This window comes from Mya arenaria, chromosome 2 (assembly GCF_026914265.1).
Source record: "Mya arenaria isolate MELC-2E11 chromosome 2, ASM2691426v1".
NCBI lineage: Eukaryota > Metazoa > Mollusca > Bivalvia > Myida > Myidae > Mya > Mya arenaria.
Genome location: NC_069123.1, coordinates 56,519,649 through 56,538,074, shown reverse-complemented (window position 1 = coordinate 56,538,074; position 18,426 = coordinate 56,519,649). Strand labels below are relative to the sequence as shown.

The window sequence follows — 18,426 nt, the reverse complement described above, 5'->3', positions numbered from 1 at the left end:
TGAAGGCTCATGTGTGCTAACAAGCTTTTTTATAGCAATTTTTATAAATTCAAGGACAGTAATCCAGTCATGCATGGGCCTATCTGGCTGGTTTAAAACAATAACCAAGCTCTCATGTAAATCTACTACTGCATTATTTCACAAGCAATTGTTTCTTGACGCACAGCAGACGGACACCACGCCATCGTACAATATGTTGACCAAGTTTGGAAATCAGTAGGATTGCACCATTTTCTCTAGGGTCATGGCACTAACAATGTTAATGGCATAGATTAACTATTTAAACAAGATTGCTCCCATTTGTGTTGCTTCAGCTTCCGGTATTAGTGTGTAAATCAATAAATATGACATCTAGTCACAACTGCTCATTAACTAGCAACAAAAGTGTCCACTGGACACATATATATGGTTCACACAAACTTTCAGTAATATTACATGTATAAAAGTTAAATTCTGATTCAACAAATGACAGTTTTGATGGTATTTATTCTTGAGATAATTACAGTACATAACATGACAAAAACCATCACAAAGTCACAGTCATGGGAGAAATGGAAAATGGAACAGTAAAAGCATATAAAACTATTCTGTATGAAACAGATGCATAAAGTCTGTTAGGATAAAATAAAGTTGTAGTCAAAGAAAAAAGAAATCAATCATTAACAGAAGTTCTGAAATTAAGCCATAAAATGAATAAATCTTCATAATGAGAAATCCTAATGAAAGTGAAATATCATATAAATGAGTTTTATATGACCCTGAAAACAGTTCCTTCCCCAGTGAGTGAGATATTCACAAATGAATCTTAACATAATAGGCCAGCAACAGTTTTAATATCATCATCATTTTTACTGTACATGGAATTCAGGGCATGTGATTTTCCATTAAAAGAAAAACCATTAATTGTTCATTTAATCCATTTGTTTTCCATCTCAGAAGGCTGTGTAGTTTGGGTTGTTCATCCTGTTACGCATGCCCCCGCCCATGTTGTTATACCCACCGCCTCCATCCATCTTCATGCCGCCTCCACCACCGCCCCAACCACCCATGTTTCCTGGAAGAAACAAAAACTACCAGTCAGTCATAACGCAATAGTACAAACACAAAAGTTAAAAGCCTTTACTTGAAGTTTAAGTTCAATTTTCCTCTTGTCAACATCAGCACAGAGTTTAAAGCCCAGCACTAAGAAACTGATTGCTGGAGATGTTCAAAATATTTAGCAATTTCTCAAAGCTTAATGATTTCAATATTGTAAGGATGTTCAGCCTTAGACTGTTTTTTTTCTTTTAATTGTCCATCTTGGACATCATTTTTCCATTGGATTCTGTCATATATATGTAAAAAATATATAAATAAAACCTTTTTGGTTGTGGTTCTGGTCAAAAGCTTCACTACCACTCTGACACCCTTTAAATGCAGCAACATGCCTAACCCCAGCATGAAAGTGTCATAAAAGGTAAATTTATTCTGTCACATGCTGCGTGCGTGCCAAAGATCAATTAGTATGACATGTTGATACAGGAAATAGGTATGTTGCAGTGATAAGGGATGTCAATTTTTTTACAGTAAACTTTTAACTTATCAGTGGGTTGTTAATCGATGTCTTAAAGTGATTAAATCAGCACATAAATTTGAGATGTATTGTGAGAGGAAGTAACCAACTGCTGCATGATGTTTGCATAGAAAAAATAGTAACCAAGGTTGTTTCACCTTCTTAGGAAGTGACCTGAATTTGGCTTATTCCGAAATGAAAACATGTAAAAAAATCCTGATTTTTACAGTTTGTTTTCCCCAAAATGATAAAAAAATAATCCTTATAGTACAATCACTGGGCCACTTGTCCAGAACTTTGTTAAAAGTAACATAGCTGTTAACAGCTTCATTGTTAACTATTAAAGGGTAACTGTTCTATGATATGCTCATTCATTTAAATGGAACAGGTACAGCTGAAACATTTGTCACAAACCTTATTTGAATTACTTCAATCACAAATGTGCACAAAGTTTTGAACAATCCGTCCAATGTTAGTGTTGATGTAACAGTTGTGCTTTTTTCTAATTTCATGACAATCTTCCATTGTTTGAATTACTGAAGGGTACACATTAACTTTTCATCACATTGGCAACAGATACCCCTACAAACTTGCTACGGAAAAATGCTGTTTATACATATGCTACCAATTTTTTTATATTCATTTAAATTCACAAATAGTTATTTCAAAACAACATACTGTATTCATGCATGTACATGTATATCAATTGATTTCTTTTTAGTAATAGGTAAGAACTGTAACATTCAACTTCAATGGAATCGAACTCAAAATAAGCGTGTAATGAACTCAACAAGTAATATAAATAAATCCAACAAAGTAAATTTGAAATCAACAAGAAAACAGCAATCAAACAATCATTACCATCTCCTCCACCTAACATGGATAAACCTAATAAGTACAAATGTTAAGACTTTTATTGAAGCAAATGAAAAAAAATGCTAAACACAGCTTAGAATTAAGAAGCTGATAATGTTACAAAGAATGAATGGAAGTTTAATGCTGTCCTATGAACACAAGGAATTGGCTCCCCAATTTACAATCAGAAAGCGAAACACATGTTAAACAGAATGCTTCACTTGCACAAGGAATAACCAACATGCTTGTGTTGCCCAGTGGACTTGCACCAGCTTACTATATGCTTGCGTTGCCCAGTGGACTTGAACCAGCTTACTTTATGCTTGCGTTGCCCAGTGGACTTGTACCAGCTTACTATATGCTTGCATTGCCCAGTGGACTTGCACCAGCTTACTTTATGCTTGCGTTGCCCAGTGGACTTGCACCAGCTTACTATATGCTTGCATTGCCCAGTGGACTTGCACCAGCTTACTTTATGCTTGGGTTGCCCAGTGGACTTGCACCAGCTTACTATATGCTTGCGTTGCCCAGTGGACTTGCACCAGCTTACTATATGCTTGCGTTGCCCAATGTGCACATACCTTTCCTCATCATGTTGCCCTGCATGCCCCCGCCCATCATCTCCATATCCTCATCCCCTGCAAATCCCCCATCGTTACCGTACATACCGTCACTACGGTTACCAGGCACAGAGTTCAGGAACAACTCAATATAACGGTGCTCTGAAGAAAAAAGTTCATCACAAGAATTATAACACATGCTTTTAAACTTCATTTCTAAAAGTGCTTTACAATTCTTTCTTTTTTCTATTAGAAATATGATAATAAAACTTAGGAAGGAAAAATTATTATAAGACAGAACTAACAGGAAATGGAAAATGTTCATTTTTGTCAATTATGAAAAAGAATCAATCCGTCCAACAAAGTATTAATTTACTATGAATTTTTGCTTTAACTATGAAAATAATTTTAACCATGGGAACGTACGCATGTTTGCCTTGTGTTTCTTCATGGCTTCCTTGGCCTCCTGGTGGGTGGAGAAGTCCACATTGGCCTCGCCCGTTGGCTTGCCTTGGGCGTTGTACTCAAACTCTACCTTCACCGGAACCAGCGGCGAGAAAAACTGCAGTGAAAAGTTTCTCTGAATCTATTTTGAAAGGCAACATAGACAAAAGGTGTATTTACATGTTTATATAAAACTAACTTTACAATGACAGAGTGAGGAATATGACATCTAACTTTACATAATTGTAAGTGAGGATTGTCTTATAAATACCAAAATTTGACAATTCAGGTAAACATTGCCTTTGATACGGTTGAAAGCTGATGGCAGTTTGTCAACAATAAATAAGGATTTAGCTAGAGGGTTATGTCCTTTCTTTGCAGAACCCTTTTGCCCTCATGGAGACCAAAATGAGTACTAATACTACTTTTAGCAGAATTTCTAACATTTTCTATGAAACTCATGATGCTTAAATTATTCAGTGTCTGATACAATGTGCCCTTTTGTCCCTCAGCACCTTGTCCGTTTCTGCCAGAACCTTTCCTTTTAAAACCAATTATGTCATGTAAAATCCTTCTACAGTGATCAATTTAGTCCACAAACTTACATCAGCTACATCCTGGTTGTCAGCCTGGAAGGGGAGGCCTCTCATGTGTACTGAGTGGCCCGTCTTGCTCACGTACGTTGACCCGAAGCCTCCCTGCATGGCCCCACCCCCCATGGGGCTCATCTGGTCTCCACCACCAGAACGACCAACCATCCTCTGCTGTTGTCGCAGGTTTCCACGCCGGTTCATTCCACCCATACCCATCCCTCCTGTTAAAGTAGTGTTCTTATCATTTCATTGATTACATAAGCAAATCATAATTGGGATTATTAAAGCAAAATATAAGGGATGCCAATGCAAATTTGCAAAAAAAGAGGAAACCAGTATGAAATAGGAGTATCCCCATCACACTAAATAGGAAGTCATTTTTAGTATAGATCAGATAAAAGGCATCAACTTTAATTTTAAGTTTTGTGGCCAAAAAAGAGGAAATCAGCTGAAAAGAGGAAAATTGCCATCTCTGAAATATATGTTTTCATCGAGCATTAATCTATAAATTTCAAAAAAAATTATTCCTTCTGCAACAAGACCAAATTGTTTCCTATTTAATCATTCAAAGTATAGAGAATGCAAAAGAGCTAACACAACAAGTTTATCTCAGACTTAAACAAAGCACATGTCAAGTCCCTAAAGTACAAGTAACTTACTACATGAATACGTACCTCCGCCTCCTCCACCACCACCTCCGCCCATGTTGTTCATGCCCATCCGCCCTCCACCCATCCCACCGCCAATGCCTCCGCCAACACCGCCAAACCCCATATCATCCTCATAGTCATCATCATAGTCATAAAACCCTGCAATACACAAAAAATGTTCAAAAGGGCCTTTTATCTGTAATTTCTCCAAGTTTGGTTTACATAAGGAATTTGTTGCTGATATCAACATCTTGTAATTCACATCTTTAAATGTTATGAAGCCTTTTTTCTGTACAAAACATATTACAAATATATGACTGTACTCTTTTTTCCTAAAAATGCTTCACACATAAACCAACACAGGAAAATTGGAGTTAATGAGCTTGGCAGAGAAGGGGCATAACTTCACAATTCTTTAAAGTAAGAGTTATAGGCCTTGTTTCCCATTTCCCATTGTCATTGACAATTATTAAAAACAGATTAATGGGCTTTGCTACAGATAAGCATTTTTGTAACTAATTACATGTGTCAATATGAATATCTTAAATGTTTCTTAAGTTATGGCCAAAGTTAAAACTCTTGCACTATGAAGACACCAATGACAACAAGGCTAGCACAATTCTGAAAAACAAAATGTCACGAGTTAAAAAAGCAAGTTATCATTTAAAAAAACAATCTTTGACAAAGTCATGGCCTGCCAAATCTATGTGCTTCCAAATTTAACATCATAACATTTTTATACTGGTACTGACCTTTGAGATTGCGACCTCGGCCCCTGCCATAGCCCCCAGACATGCCCATGTTGTTGCCCATGTTTTGGTTCCTGTTGTAAGGGCCTGGTCGGGCAGCTGCCATCCCTGGGCCTATCAGGGGACGAGGCTTCGGATAACCAATACAAGCCGTAGCCTCATTTAGGCTGCTGTTGAAGATCTCAATATATCTGAAACAAGCCAGGTGTTGTACATTAAGTAAGATAATTATAAAGAAACTACACACACACATACACTGTATAGAGAGACTTGGAAATATTGTTATTGAGAAATAGTTTGCACATTTTTATACAAGTTTTCATAAAATCAATCATCAGCTTCTCTGATATCGGACACACAGACTTGGAGATTTTGAAATGACACAATATGGGACACACAGACTGCAAAGTTTTAAAATGACATGATATTGGACACACAGACTGAGAGGTTTTGCAATTTTTCGTCAGTGTTTAAAACTTATAACATGCAACCTATATACACATTTAAATCATCTCACAATGCAGCCATTTATTCTCGCTCTTTAAGGGGTGAAATTTGGAAAAACTGTGTCATAAAACAATTGTTATTGGGAACAAGAGCTGTCACAGAGACAGCGCGCTCGACTATTCCGCCGCTTTTCAGTGTAAGGATTGAAAAGTTTTGGGGAACAAGGCATGGATCACTGTTAGATTAGATTTCAATACAATACATGATGTGCGGAGATATTAACATAAATGTGGTTACATGCAAAATTTTAACCAGAATTTTTTAATGTAATAATAAAGGGCCATTATTTGCAAAACACAGTTATCTAACTTGATTATTCAATTAGGTTGGATGGTTGAATACCATTGTATAAAGTTTCAATGCAATACATCAAGTAGTTGCTGAGATATTATCCTATGTGTGCTAACATGCAAGACCTTAACCAGAATTTCTAAGTCGCATAATAAAGGGGCAAAATTTATATAATATGAAAGATAGAGTTATCTTACTTGATTAAATAAGAAGGTTAAATGGTTGGGAGCCTGTATGTAAAGTGTCAATGCAATACATGATGTATTTGATGAAGCATTGACTTAAAAGTGGTTGCATGCAAAACCTTAACCAGAATTTCTATGTTGAATAAAAAAGGGGCCATTATTTGAATTTAATGCAAACTGGAGTTATCTAACTTGGTTATTTAAGTAGATTGGATGGTTGAATACCATTTTATAAAGTCTCAATGCAATTCATCCAGTAGTTGCTGAGATATTAACCTATGTGTGCTTACATGCAAAACCTTAACCAGAATTTCTGAGTCGAATAATAAAGGCCTATTATTTGCATTAAATGCAAACTAGAGTTATCTAACTTGGTTAATTGAGTAGGTTGGATGGTTGAGTACCATTGTATCAAATCTCAATGCAAAACCTCAAGTATTTGATGAGATATTAACCTATGTGTGCTTGCACACAAAACCTTAACCAAAACTTCTAAGTCAAATAATAAAGGCCTATTATTGGCATTAAATGCAAAGTAGAGTTATCAAACTTGGTTTATTAAGTAGGTTGGATGGTTGAGTACCATTGTATAAAGTCTCAATGCAATACCTCAAGTAGTTGCTGAGATATTAACCTATGTGTGCTTGCACGCAAAACCTTAACCAAGGGGTGACGCCGACGCTTGGGGGAGTAGTATAGCTCTCCTTATTCTTCGAATAGTCGAGCTAAAAACCAAGCAATGTATTTACTTTTTTTGGAATAATTTGGGAAAATCATCAAGAAAGGTATTATTTTCTCATTTTCATCAATACTTGAATACCCCTATAATGCTATGAACAATATGTCAATGTTAAAGAACAGCTACATGCATTTTAGAAAGTTCATATTCATTAAAGGTTTAAAAACAGATTAACTTTCTTGTTAAAAGTCTAAAAAGGACATTTTCTGGCCATGGGGAAAAATTGCTGCATTGTAAATACCCCTACTGGTGGACAATAACATTAATCTAATAATATAGCTGTTTTTATATTTTCTTTTTTTTTAACACTTTAAACAACAACATTCTGATCATAAAGAACATCTTGTGCTTTTCATGCATGCACATAAATTGATTTCTTATCATGCCTGACTGTCTTTAAGAAAATCTCTCACCATATAGGTCATTATTACAAAAATATGTTATATATCTGACTTTATATTAACCTGTTTAAGTTGCCCAAAAAATATTCTACCGTTGTGGCATAAATTGTTACAATATTTTATGCTCCTTTTTTTAACCTTTTCTTTTTAACTAAGCAAGTCAACATTAACGATCAGGTGAAAATCATTCTACAGTTGATACAGGATTATTAATGACAATACATCTAGAGAAAGTCAGCCAACATTAATAATAGTTGTTGATATTTGTTGCAAAATTTGCTTTACCTGCTTTAAAGCTTAACTCACGAAATGTATTATGCATCTTACATCTTAAATTCAGTAAAGCAAAGAAAGTAAAGTAAGTAAAACCATGATACCACCCTCCTTGCCCGCTGGGTTCCCTACCGTCCTCCCGGGCCCGCCCTTGACCCACCAAGGAGGACAACAACCCATTATACACAATAACTGCCCCTTATTTGGGACCCTCCAGCCTCCCACCTGTGCCCAATTCGTTCTTTATGCTTGAGCAGGGCTTTCTCCGCAATGTCAGAGCTCGCAAATTGTACGTAGGCCTCCCCAGTAGCTCTCCCCATCCGATCTTCCTGTAGCATTATCCCATTGGGCACTATCTCCAAGCCTAAACACCCAGCCCAAAATAAACATGTCAACATAATATGCATGTCATGATATTAGTTCAATTACATGAATTACTACTGTTTGCAAATTGACTTAGCATTTCAAGGTTTTGAAGCATTGAATGATTTGCTTAATCAAAAACCAACAATTGATTTCTGAATTAAGTGCAACATGTATTGCCCGTCAATAGATTTCACACATCAAAGAAAAGCCATCCGCTGCCATCAGAAATTTAGCGTAGACTGTTGTGTTCTAAGTGGAGACTCCTGAAGGGACGGGCTTATTACTCCAAAAAGCATCCATACAGTTAGTTTGCCTTGCTTTCACCTCGACCTGACCTATTAAATCTTAGTTTTAAATATGTTGGTGAGAATGATGAACAAAATGCTTTGAGGTACTGACTGTCAGAAGATGCCATTGAGGGGTTTCAAATTGTTTGCCTCTTTGGTGCAGAAAGGCATTGCTATTGTGCTTTGTCAACTGATTGACAAGCATGTTTTGCTAACTTCATTGGCAAACAGTAGTAAATCACCCATTTTATTCTTTGACCATAATTTCAAAACAATATCATCTTAATTCATCAAATATATGTATATACAACTATGACTTTCAACCTCAATTACAACCAGGGTTCTCCCAAACTTTTACTCCTTTTACAAACTGCAGTAATATTAAATAATTTGTGAAGATCTGTCTTTAACTAACAAAACTAAGAAAATGGTACTTATATAAACATATATAAACTAAAGCCCAGAAATACAAAGTTAAAACATGATTTATTTTTTTCATGAGCAGCCTTTGTTCTGCCTTATCAACCCTGCCCAATTCAAGCAATTTTAACTACCATTGTTTGCCTATTGTTTTTTGCCAAGTTGATTGTTGCAATACTGGCAGAATAGAATGCTTAAGTAAACTGTCATGACAATCAAATGCCTGCCTGGCAAGTGTTTAAATTTGTTGTCTTTAAAAGTCCCTATAAAAATTACTGCATGCTTGTTTCAGCTTTTTTGCTAATTTCTTGACCAGCACAATTTTCAGAATTTGCTCTAGTTCACAGACATTTGAAGGGAATGAACTCCTGCTTTGGTGTCATATGACCTGTAAAACATTTAGTTGCATTCAACCTAAAAATCTTAAAAGGCCTATAGTAAAACAACGATTTTGGCAAGGATTGATGGGTATAAAACACCTAGTACCTAGGGAATGTACTCCTGAATATAGTGTATCATTGGGTCGGATCTATGTGTTGTGATTCCTTTCGGATACTTTCCAAAACCGTAACAAATTTCTTCAAGTAGACATGTTCAAGTGAGAATCTTGTTGCCATAAAAAGATTGGAGTAGACAGGTTCAAGTGAGAATCTTGTTGCCATGAAAAGATTGGAGTGTTATCTGCAAGTAGCCTGCATTTTTTTGTTGCATCTGTTCCTTGAATTTTTATTTCTTTTGGCATGTATTTCATTTCTATCAATCTCCGCCAACAATCGGAGTTGTTTTATTTATAGCTGTTTAGGCCTTTCACGATTTTCCAACATGTTTAAACTGCTGTAATGCATTGTTATTTTATGCTAGATCATTGTAAGGAGTGACCCCTTTAAGAAATCTGAAGAAAAAAACAATAATTTATGTCACTAAATGTTTTTCATGTCATATGACACCAAAGCTGAAATTAATTTCCTTTTAAATGACTGTGTTTGTGTATGTAATGTTCAAGATGTAATACAGATTATTTCACACACACTTTTCTACTAACTGCATACAACAGTTTTTAATGGAGGTAAAACATAAATTGCAATTTTAATGTTTTAACCTGACCATCATTCTATTATACAAGTCATTGGCAGAACCCTGCATTATTTCAGGACAAAGAAACCACCTTCATTTATCTTATTTCAAGCATTTTATTTCTTACACTTCTGAATGTTACCTAACCTTATGTCACAAATTTAAGATGATGGAAATAAGTATTTATTCATTAGTCTATTTCTCTGAATCAATATTTTCAAACAAATTAAAAAACACAAAGTTCTACAAACTAACATTCAATGTAAACTTACCTTTGCATGAATTAACATATTAAAACATGATGATGCATATATCTAGAAAAGTCATAAGCAACCATGAATAAGAGTTTAAATTAAAGGCCATTATATATGGTCACCTATTAAATATACTGGTTATGAATTATTTTTTTGTCAATGTCCATGAAAAAAGCATACCGGAGAAGAACTGCATTATTTCTTCCTTGGAGCAGCCAAATGGCAGACCACGAAGCCTCAAGACGGCATCCCGGGACTGTGGTTGGTTCCGACCAGATCTCTTCACCACCCAGTCCATCTCACTTTGCTTTGAACGGAACACTGAAACATGGTACGTTTGAAAATTGATGTTTATGAAATACCCCATTTTTCTTAAGGCGTAAGTAACGCTTTTAGCCAGAAAACTTCAATTTTCAAATGTAAATATTAAAAACTGTGATCTGATATTTTGTCACCAGTTCAATATTACTGGTTTGCTAATGATAAAGTGCAGTTTATACACATCATAAGTGGATAATCCAATTATAAAGCTAGTTAAAACACTGATAAAATTCAGCCCTGTGATAAAATTTGTGATTTTTTATAGAGCTTTTTTTAAAATAGTGGATATTTGTCCCACACAGGAAGATTTCCCCTATCTGGAAGATATGGCATGTATTCAGCAAACCAACCTTCAATGTATCTTTGTCCCATGTGATCTTTGTGTCTTGTTAGTGCGGCCTCTACATCTGAAGGACTCTGGAGCTCAACAAAAGACTCTCCACTTGGTCTTCCCTCCCCAGAGAATGTGAAATGAACCCCATTCGGAACAATATTTACAGAGGCTGAAAAATTCAGAAATAGTTAACATTCAGGAAGTAAATGTACTGAAAGAGGCTCATAAAACAATAATAAACTGCACACCCTATAATATAAAAAGTATATGATGATATAAATCAAAATTATGATATTGCTTATATTTTTTCACTTTTCTAAACATACATTATTAATTTAAAAATAATTTTACTATAGATTTCATGAATGTAAAGTACAAAACTCACGTCCAAAGAAGCTGACAATGTCATCATTTGTTGCTGACCAAGGCAATCCCCGAAGTCTCACAACACAGCCATCATCATCCATGTTTTCTGAATAAACGCAATAAAATGCATAGTTTGAATAGCAGTAATATCAGTTATCATAATCTATATTATCAAAGAGAAGGTGTGCGACAAGGAGTTCATTTTTTCCATTTGACTGTGGTGAACAGCACAGGAGTTTCTCTTGAAAAAGAAACCACCTATATATTATTTATAGACATGGGGTACACCACAATTTTTTGCATACTCAAGATTCATAATGACAAGGTAAAGTGAAACAAAGTTGTTGTTTTTCCATAAATGGCTAATATTAAAAAACAACAGACATTTGATTACCAAATATAAATATATATTTGAATGCATCAGACACATTTTCACAAAATAAAAAATAACAAAATTACCTTAGTAAAATCATGTTGTGTGCAATGCTTTATGTAAATAAACATCCAGCTCAATAAAGAATCATAACTTTGAACTCCAACCACTTCATACACTGTATGTAAATAAAATTCACCACCAAAATTGGCAAGGCAAAAATCCAGTTTGGGACTGGTTTTTCATAGGATATTTTGATTTCTGAGCACACGGGTTGTATCGAGCAATTTCATTAGGCCTAAAAAAATTAATTGTGTGGTTCGGGTCACCTGACCCTACCTGGAAAATACCGCCAACCCTACTGTTTTTTTGGTTGGACTTGCGAACAAAAATCGCCATTTTGTGCCCTGTACGGTCATAATGCTTGGCGCGTCACAAAATAAATTGTGTTGTGCGAATCGCTAGAGCAAAAAAAAAAGTTGTGCGAATCGCTACACAACAAAAACATGGCCACCAATTTTGCCGACATAAACATCGTAAAAACGGCGTTTTGTCGCCATAACACTCAAGAACGCCGGGAGTTTAAGCTCATAACACCCAAGATGAGTTTCGAACATGTAGAGGTAATGTTTTTGTGCGAGCCGGGGTCTATATCCGAGATTGACATGTCAACATCCGACAAGGGGCCATCGACCCGTTTGTATGAAGAACTGCGGCTGTACGACATTCCTGTCGTACAGTTCATCGGAAAATTCTCCGACTTTTCGTTCTTTCCAGTAAGATATATACAATGGAACAAAATGTTTCTGGATAATAGTACAAGTTTTCCCAAACATAGGATTGAATGCGGTCTTATTTTAATATACCCGCCAACACTGCAGAAGGCATGACCCTTTTTACTTGACATGTATTTATCCAATCATGCAATCATAAATTAAAGTTTAAATAAAATAGCAGCAGGGCAAACATACTACTAGCATAGAAAGGAAATTTAAAATTCTGAGAGTTCTGACACAGGCTGGTGCCTGACAAAATGTGACTTTATTTTAAACTGGGACTGAAACCTTGGTCTGTTGTCATTTGTACAGATTATAATTCCTAATTTATATATTCTTAACTTACCTTCTTGGAGAATGGCAGAGAAATATTTTTGAGATGCTGAAGCAGGTCAGTATTGTCAAATTTATTTATCAATATGTTTTGCTTTTCGAAGGTGTGTAACGAATGACAACAAAACTCGGCTAGCTCAGTTGGGAGAGCGCCAGTCCATCAATCCAAGGGTTTGTTTATCCAGGGAAATCATAGTTACCGAATGTTTAGCCACAGCAATGTCCTAATATAACTGAAATGCAGTTGAAAAGGGACAACAAAAAAGCAAATAAACCTGTACCAAACTAAAAACCTAAAAAAAAAAAAAAAAAAAATCTACCTACCCTACCTATTCTTGTGGGGCATGTTACCCTAACCACACAATTTATTTTTTTAGGCCTTAGCTGACAACTGCCAACAATGGCGTGTTTGACACATTAACACTGTTGTCCAGTCTGACAATTTCTGTTTGAGAACCTACTTTTTCAAAGCCTTTGTGGCAATTTTTACATTGACAAGGAATAAGTAGGTATTCAGATAATAAGCAGTTATTTTTGCATGGTTTTGGTCTGAAATAAGTTTTAAGCACACCAGTTTTTATCACACGCACTTTATTGTAATGAAAATTTTGATTCATTGATTTGATGGTAATGTGTATTGTAGGACCATACTGGAACCTATTATGGAATCGAATAACATGTTCCGAAGGATAAGATTTTTGTTTGAAACATTTGGAACTATTCATTAAAACAAACCAATGTTAATGATAAAAGTTTATCGTTTAAGCGTTTCAAAAGATGTATATAAATTAATATACATTATTTGGTTATGTATTGCAAAGGGAGGGAAATGCTGCATGCTATTTGACTTGGTGCAGTACACATTCCGAAAGCTAAACTACCAAATATGACATCAGATTTATAAACAACTGGTTACTTGATTTATTTATCACATAACCCTTGACAAATTTAGTCGGACTGAGTCAGAATTAACCAGTCAGGACCTTCCGCCTAACTTCTTTTGAGGGTTTGGTTGGGTGAAAAGTTTCTGTATACTTGACTTGTTTGGACATCCTTGGCACCCCAGCGTATCATAACCTATATGATAACCTGGGCAAATTGGCTAAGGAAACTTCGTAAATCTTGAATATTCATAAGTATTTTCTGACCAATGAAATAGATACCCTGGGCAAATTGGCTAGGAAAACTTTGTAAATCTTGAATAGTCATAAGCATTTTCCAACCAATGAAATAGCCGATAACAAATAGGAAAGAATCTCCTTCGTGAAGAGCTATTGGCATATTAACAATATCATGCCTAAAACGATTTGTAAGACGTGATCTCATTGCATTTTTTTCGAACCGACATAACACCCGTAACTTGTCGGCCATTTCAGCACCGCATGTGTGTGTAATGCGACAAATCAAGCGGCTTTATTTCACCTTATTAATTATTCATGAGTACGAGATTTTAACATCTGATTTGCCCAGGGTAATATATAGGTTATGATACGCTGGGGTGCCGAGGATGTTGTTTCGAATGCTATGGTCAGAAATTTGCATGCATGTGAATATTTTATGTTTTTTTTATTTAGTAATTGTTTTTTAGGGTTGATAGAGGTGCCTTCACTTTGTTGTATTGCTAATTGCTAAGCAAACTCGAATCAGGATTGAGCAAAAATGTTATTCCCCTTATCTATAAAATAAATGAAGGTTAAAAAAATAGAAAAAAACACTGTTTAACAGAAAGGCTTTTGTCATGGGAGATCAACCTTACATTTTTGAATTGCTAGTTACATCACACTTCAGCAGCAGCATCAAGCGATATGGATTTAACACGAGTGACACACATCAACCTTACAGATATACCGACTAACATAACATTCCCTATTTTAATTAATGAAACATTTTGTGCGCAAAAACGTGACCATGACATTGGCACTTGAAAATTATTGAGCTCTACTATGTGACAATCATGATTAAACCATCATTGAAAGTTCAATAAAACACAATAATATATTTAATAAGAGATTGACAACAATAAAGCATATATATAACTTTTTACAACAGTAAAACAGACAACTTATTTTATACTTTGTTTCTTTTTCAGCTAAGATGGCGGTTTACCGGTGTTTTATTAAATTATGTCCAGTTAGATAAAACCTATAGTCAGGTTACACACCACCACAAACACTTATCAGCGGTAACTTCCGTTTTAAGTTATGGTGATATAAATTGGTCGGCGCCCGACGATTTCACATGATATTGTCGAAGATAAAGATCAATATACAGAAGCTGTGTAATATAAACGTATTTTTGATTATTTTATTTTATTCTTATTTATTATTTTTTTTATTCTAATTTAATTTATGTTTTTGAGATGGCTAAAACTATGCTTTTAACCGAGAAACAAAGTCATAAATTGCAGATGAATGCTGTTCGGTATTTTCAAAACATTGCACGATCAAATGTGACGGAACGTTTGATTAAAAAAAACATTGCAGTATACAGTAATTTAATTGATAACAAAGTTTATAATTAAAACGGCCCATACAATTTTAAATACCAACCTTAGCACGAATAATATTTGATTCCGTGAAGATGTTCGATTCCGCTTGAGATGGTTACAAGATTCCATTACAATTTCCTATCATACGCTGTAATCTTTGTCGATAGACAACAAAGTACGTATTAAAAACAACAACATTAAACAGAATTAATTTATATAATAATGCTGTTAAGTATTGCAAATCAATGATTTTTATTGCTTAATTGTTCTTTTTTTTTAAATTACATTCAAAATAAATAATTCCATGATTCATTATCACTTTCCCCCCATTCATTTACTCTTTAAGTCTACAGTTAAATGTGTTTACCTTAATAAAATGCCTTTAAAATGTTACTGTTTTATCAATAGCAGTGTCTTTCAAATTCTTGCTTACTTACTATTTATCATTAAAGTTCACAAAAAACACTTTCACTGTTGATCTAGATGCCATAAAGTAATCGTCCAATCGTCAATTTCCATCGTGTTCTATGCTTTTATAATTTTCTTTCAATAATTGACCTTAGATTTGAAGTTGATACATTGTTATATCTTATAAAATCTACTACTGTTTTTTACCTTAATATCGAAAATTTATTATCGAAATGAAGCGAAACTAAAACATAGTTGAAACAGTACATAGCCTAGGTGTGCATATATTTATTCTGTGTGGTATGCTGACAAACATGAATAAAACAAGTGTGCTTGTTAGCCCAAAACATATCAAACTGGTAAGTTGCTTTTTCTTTCACTTGGAATGTTGTGAAAATACATATATTACTGCTTAACAAAGACGTCTTTAGCCGAGTGCCCATCTCTCACTGAGTGAGATCAGAGCCAACTGGAAAATATCTCTGCAGCCCTCGAAAGAGCGTGGACAGTCGACTTTCTGACTCGCCTTTTGATGCCAACGGCTCCTAGCCTTCCCCACACTGACTGTGAGTCTACATAATAGTATTGAGTATTCACTTCTCTCTTCCCATGGATCTGTAAGCTCCACGAATACAACCAGTCTTGGAGACCTGACCCAAATAACTATGTCTGGTCGAAGCTTAAGGTGGTATGGGCCACTTCCTCGGGAAACCTTTTTACGAGGTCTACCAACATTTCCCAGTTTTGAGAATCTTAAAAGATGACTTTACACATCGTTGTTATTGGCTTCTTCTCCCAATGTCTAACAAAGTTGATGAACTTGGAGCCTGTCTGTTTCAATGGTATCTCATTCCTCCTCTCATTTTCTAGGCCATTTCTCGAAGAACTTGGTCGTGGCGCCATGTCTACCGCCATTGCACAAAAGCTATTGAGCAGGAAGATAGTTTATGTAGCAGCGATCCAATGTCTTCACACAGCGAGCAGCCAAGGTCTTCTGATAACTTCCTCTGCTTCAATTTGGTCGGATAAGGGTAACTGTCACACAAGGATCGGAGAAGGAATCTCAGTTGAAGAAGCTCATATCTCCACAGATCCTGTCATGTGATCTTCTCTCAGGTTAGTTCTACTTAGTCCAAATCCCCTGGGTCCATGTTGTACCGCCTTTGTTGACCGTGATTCCTCTTCCGCTCTCTGAACTGTTCCCCGAACCATATGTCTCTCTTCTCGATGATGATATGAGAGTTCTATTAGCACTGTCTATGACTGATTCACAAACCTATTCTACCCGTGTTTGTCGTGCAAAATTATTTAATTCAAATCTCAGTCTCAGCCTAAACTCATTTTACCACATAGCATCAAAAGTTATAAAAAAATCACATAACTATTTACACATGGGCCTGGAGACTGCTTTAAGTTTGTTCTACAGCCTGACCATTTTCTTTCCGTTCTCATTTCTATTCCCGCCCCACCGTAATCTTTCTATCGCTGGAGTCTCTTAGTGTTATTAGCAGACGTGTTTAGCGACCTTGTACTCCTCGACGAGGGAGCTGATAGGCGTTTTTTTTTTATTTATGATTGTTGGGATAAGAGTGCACGTAAACTGGTTTTAAACCACCAGTAAATTTACATTTTACTGACCTTCCAAGGCGGTACCTAACAATCCTTGATAAACAAACGGTTAGTTTTGCATATATAGTATGTATGCGCTGTGCTGTTTGTGGAGTTTTGTGCTGTTCTTCTATCTTTTCTTGTTTTTGATTTGTGTTTTGTTTTTGTGTTCTATGTCTTTGGCGTTTATGCCATTAAACCGGTTTTATTTTTAAACTTTTTGCTACTGAGCTTGTTTCTGTAGTTTTTCACATATAAGTATTGTTGACTTGTCACAGAGCCCAATATTGGTAAATGAAGGCGGAAGTCAAAGACACCTCTTCAGATACTTGCTTTGTGACTGCTTAAATTGTCCTAACATGCACTTTTTCTCATTTTGCACAATGCTTACTTAATTTGAGTTTGTAAAGTGAACTTATGAAATCAGGCACCCTTAACAAAATTTATTATCTACAGTAGTATCACTTCAAATATTTGAATTCCAAATCACTGTGGTTCATATCGAGCTGTCTAGTCCCCTAGGTGATAAATATACAACACTTCCACTACTAATTAATTAACTTACGCCAGACAGTCCGGTAACCCGAAATGACAGTACTCATTCACCATAAGAATATATTCTAACCATTCTCTTCAATCTTAATTCGGGGAGCTCGTCTGAACAAATAAACAAGTTGGTAACTTCATGCATGTGTCCATTATTGGCCTACTTATTAACAGTAACGTTCAAACTCTACAGAACCAGTAGTCTGGTTCCCTGCTTTCTGATATTTCATACGTAACGATAGTGTTAGGGGAAGGAACTCCAGACTACGTACCAGTAGTTAATACTAATATTAATAGTATAACCTATCCTTCCGTTCCGCTATTTGGTGTCGTATTGATCTGCGGCGACCTTGACCCCAGGAATCATAAATAATAATCAACAAACAACAAACAGTCCATTTTCGAACCAATAAAGGGGTAAAAACTTTACTTTTTTACTTATGATACATGTATTACACATTCTTATTAGTTATTATTCGAAATAAATCATTAAAAAGTCGTATAATTATTCGGAGAGTTCAAAAATTGGTCTGTAATATTCACGATCTTGTGTATCTATCTGTATTGTGAACTTTTAGGATCTCATTTTTAATATTGAACAGTTTGCTGTATCATCCTTCATATATTGTAATTTAATTTCTTGAAGAAATATGGTAGACCCAGATTTAAACAA

General features: G+C 35.4%; 2 protein-coding genes across 3 annotated transcripts in view; one reads left to right on the top strand and one right to left on the bottom strand.

Moving 5' to 3' along the window:
* Positions 1–469: 469 nt before the first annotated feature.
* Positions 470–14,849, bottom strand: LOC128204280 (heterogeneous nuclear ribonucleoprotein H3-like). Of its 2 annotated transcripts, none has more exons than XM_052905694.1 (11): positions 14,777–14,849; positions 11,241–11,327; positions 10,872–11,024; positions 10,381–10,521; positions 8,025–8,163; positions 5,407–5,594; positions 4,664–4,813; positions 4,017–4,225; positions 3,394–3,529; positions 2,989–3,129; positions 470–1,054 (listed from the first exon to the last, which is right to left on the bottom strand). In XM_052905694.1, the coding sequence occupies exons 2-11, from the start codon at positions 11,320–11,322 to the stop codon at positions 933–935; spliced, it is 1,461 nt and encodes a 486-aa protein (XP_052761654.1). In that variant the 5' UTR covers positions 11,323–11,327; positions 14,777–14,849; the 3' UTR covers positions 470–932. The 2 variants fall into 2 exon arrangements, with proteins under 2 accessions (XP_052761654.1, XP_052761660.1); XM_052905700.1 differs by having other exon boundaries at positions 4,679–4,813.
* A 3,235-nt stretch (positions 14,850–18,084) lies between these two features.
* Positions 18,085–18,426, top strand: part of LOC128210596 (E3 ubiquitin-protein ligase MARCHF8-like) — a 33,140-nt gene continuing 32,798 nt past the window's right edge. Inside the window, exon 1 of the mRNA XM_052914950.1 lies at positions 18,085–18,170. The gene's annotated coding sequence lies outside the window, so the exon portion shown is untranslated. The remainder of the gene's footprint in view (positions 18,171–18,426) is intronic.

What these genes read in the sequence shown, in the direction of transcription:
- LOC128204280 (XM_052905694.1), bottom strand. Translation starts at nt 11,322, where the DNA reads ATGGATGATGATGGCTGTGTTGTGAGACTTCGGGGATTGCCTTGGTCA. An exon ending in GGGACAAAGATACATTGAAG is followed by an intron (nt 10,522 to 10,871) that starts GTTGGTTTGCTG and finishes ACCATGTTTCAG; the next exon opens with TGTTCCGTTCAAAGCAAAGT. An exon ending in GGGCAACATGATGAGGAAAG is followed by an intron (nt 1,055 to 2,988) that starts GTATGTGCACAT and finishes TGTTTCTTCCAG; the next exon opens with GAAACATGGGTGGTTGGGGC.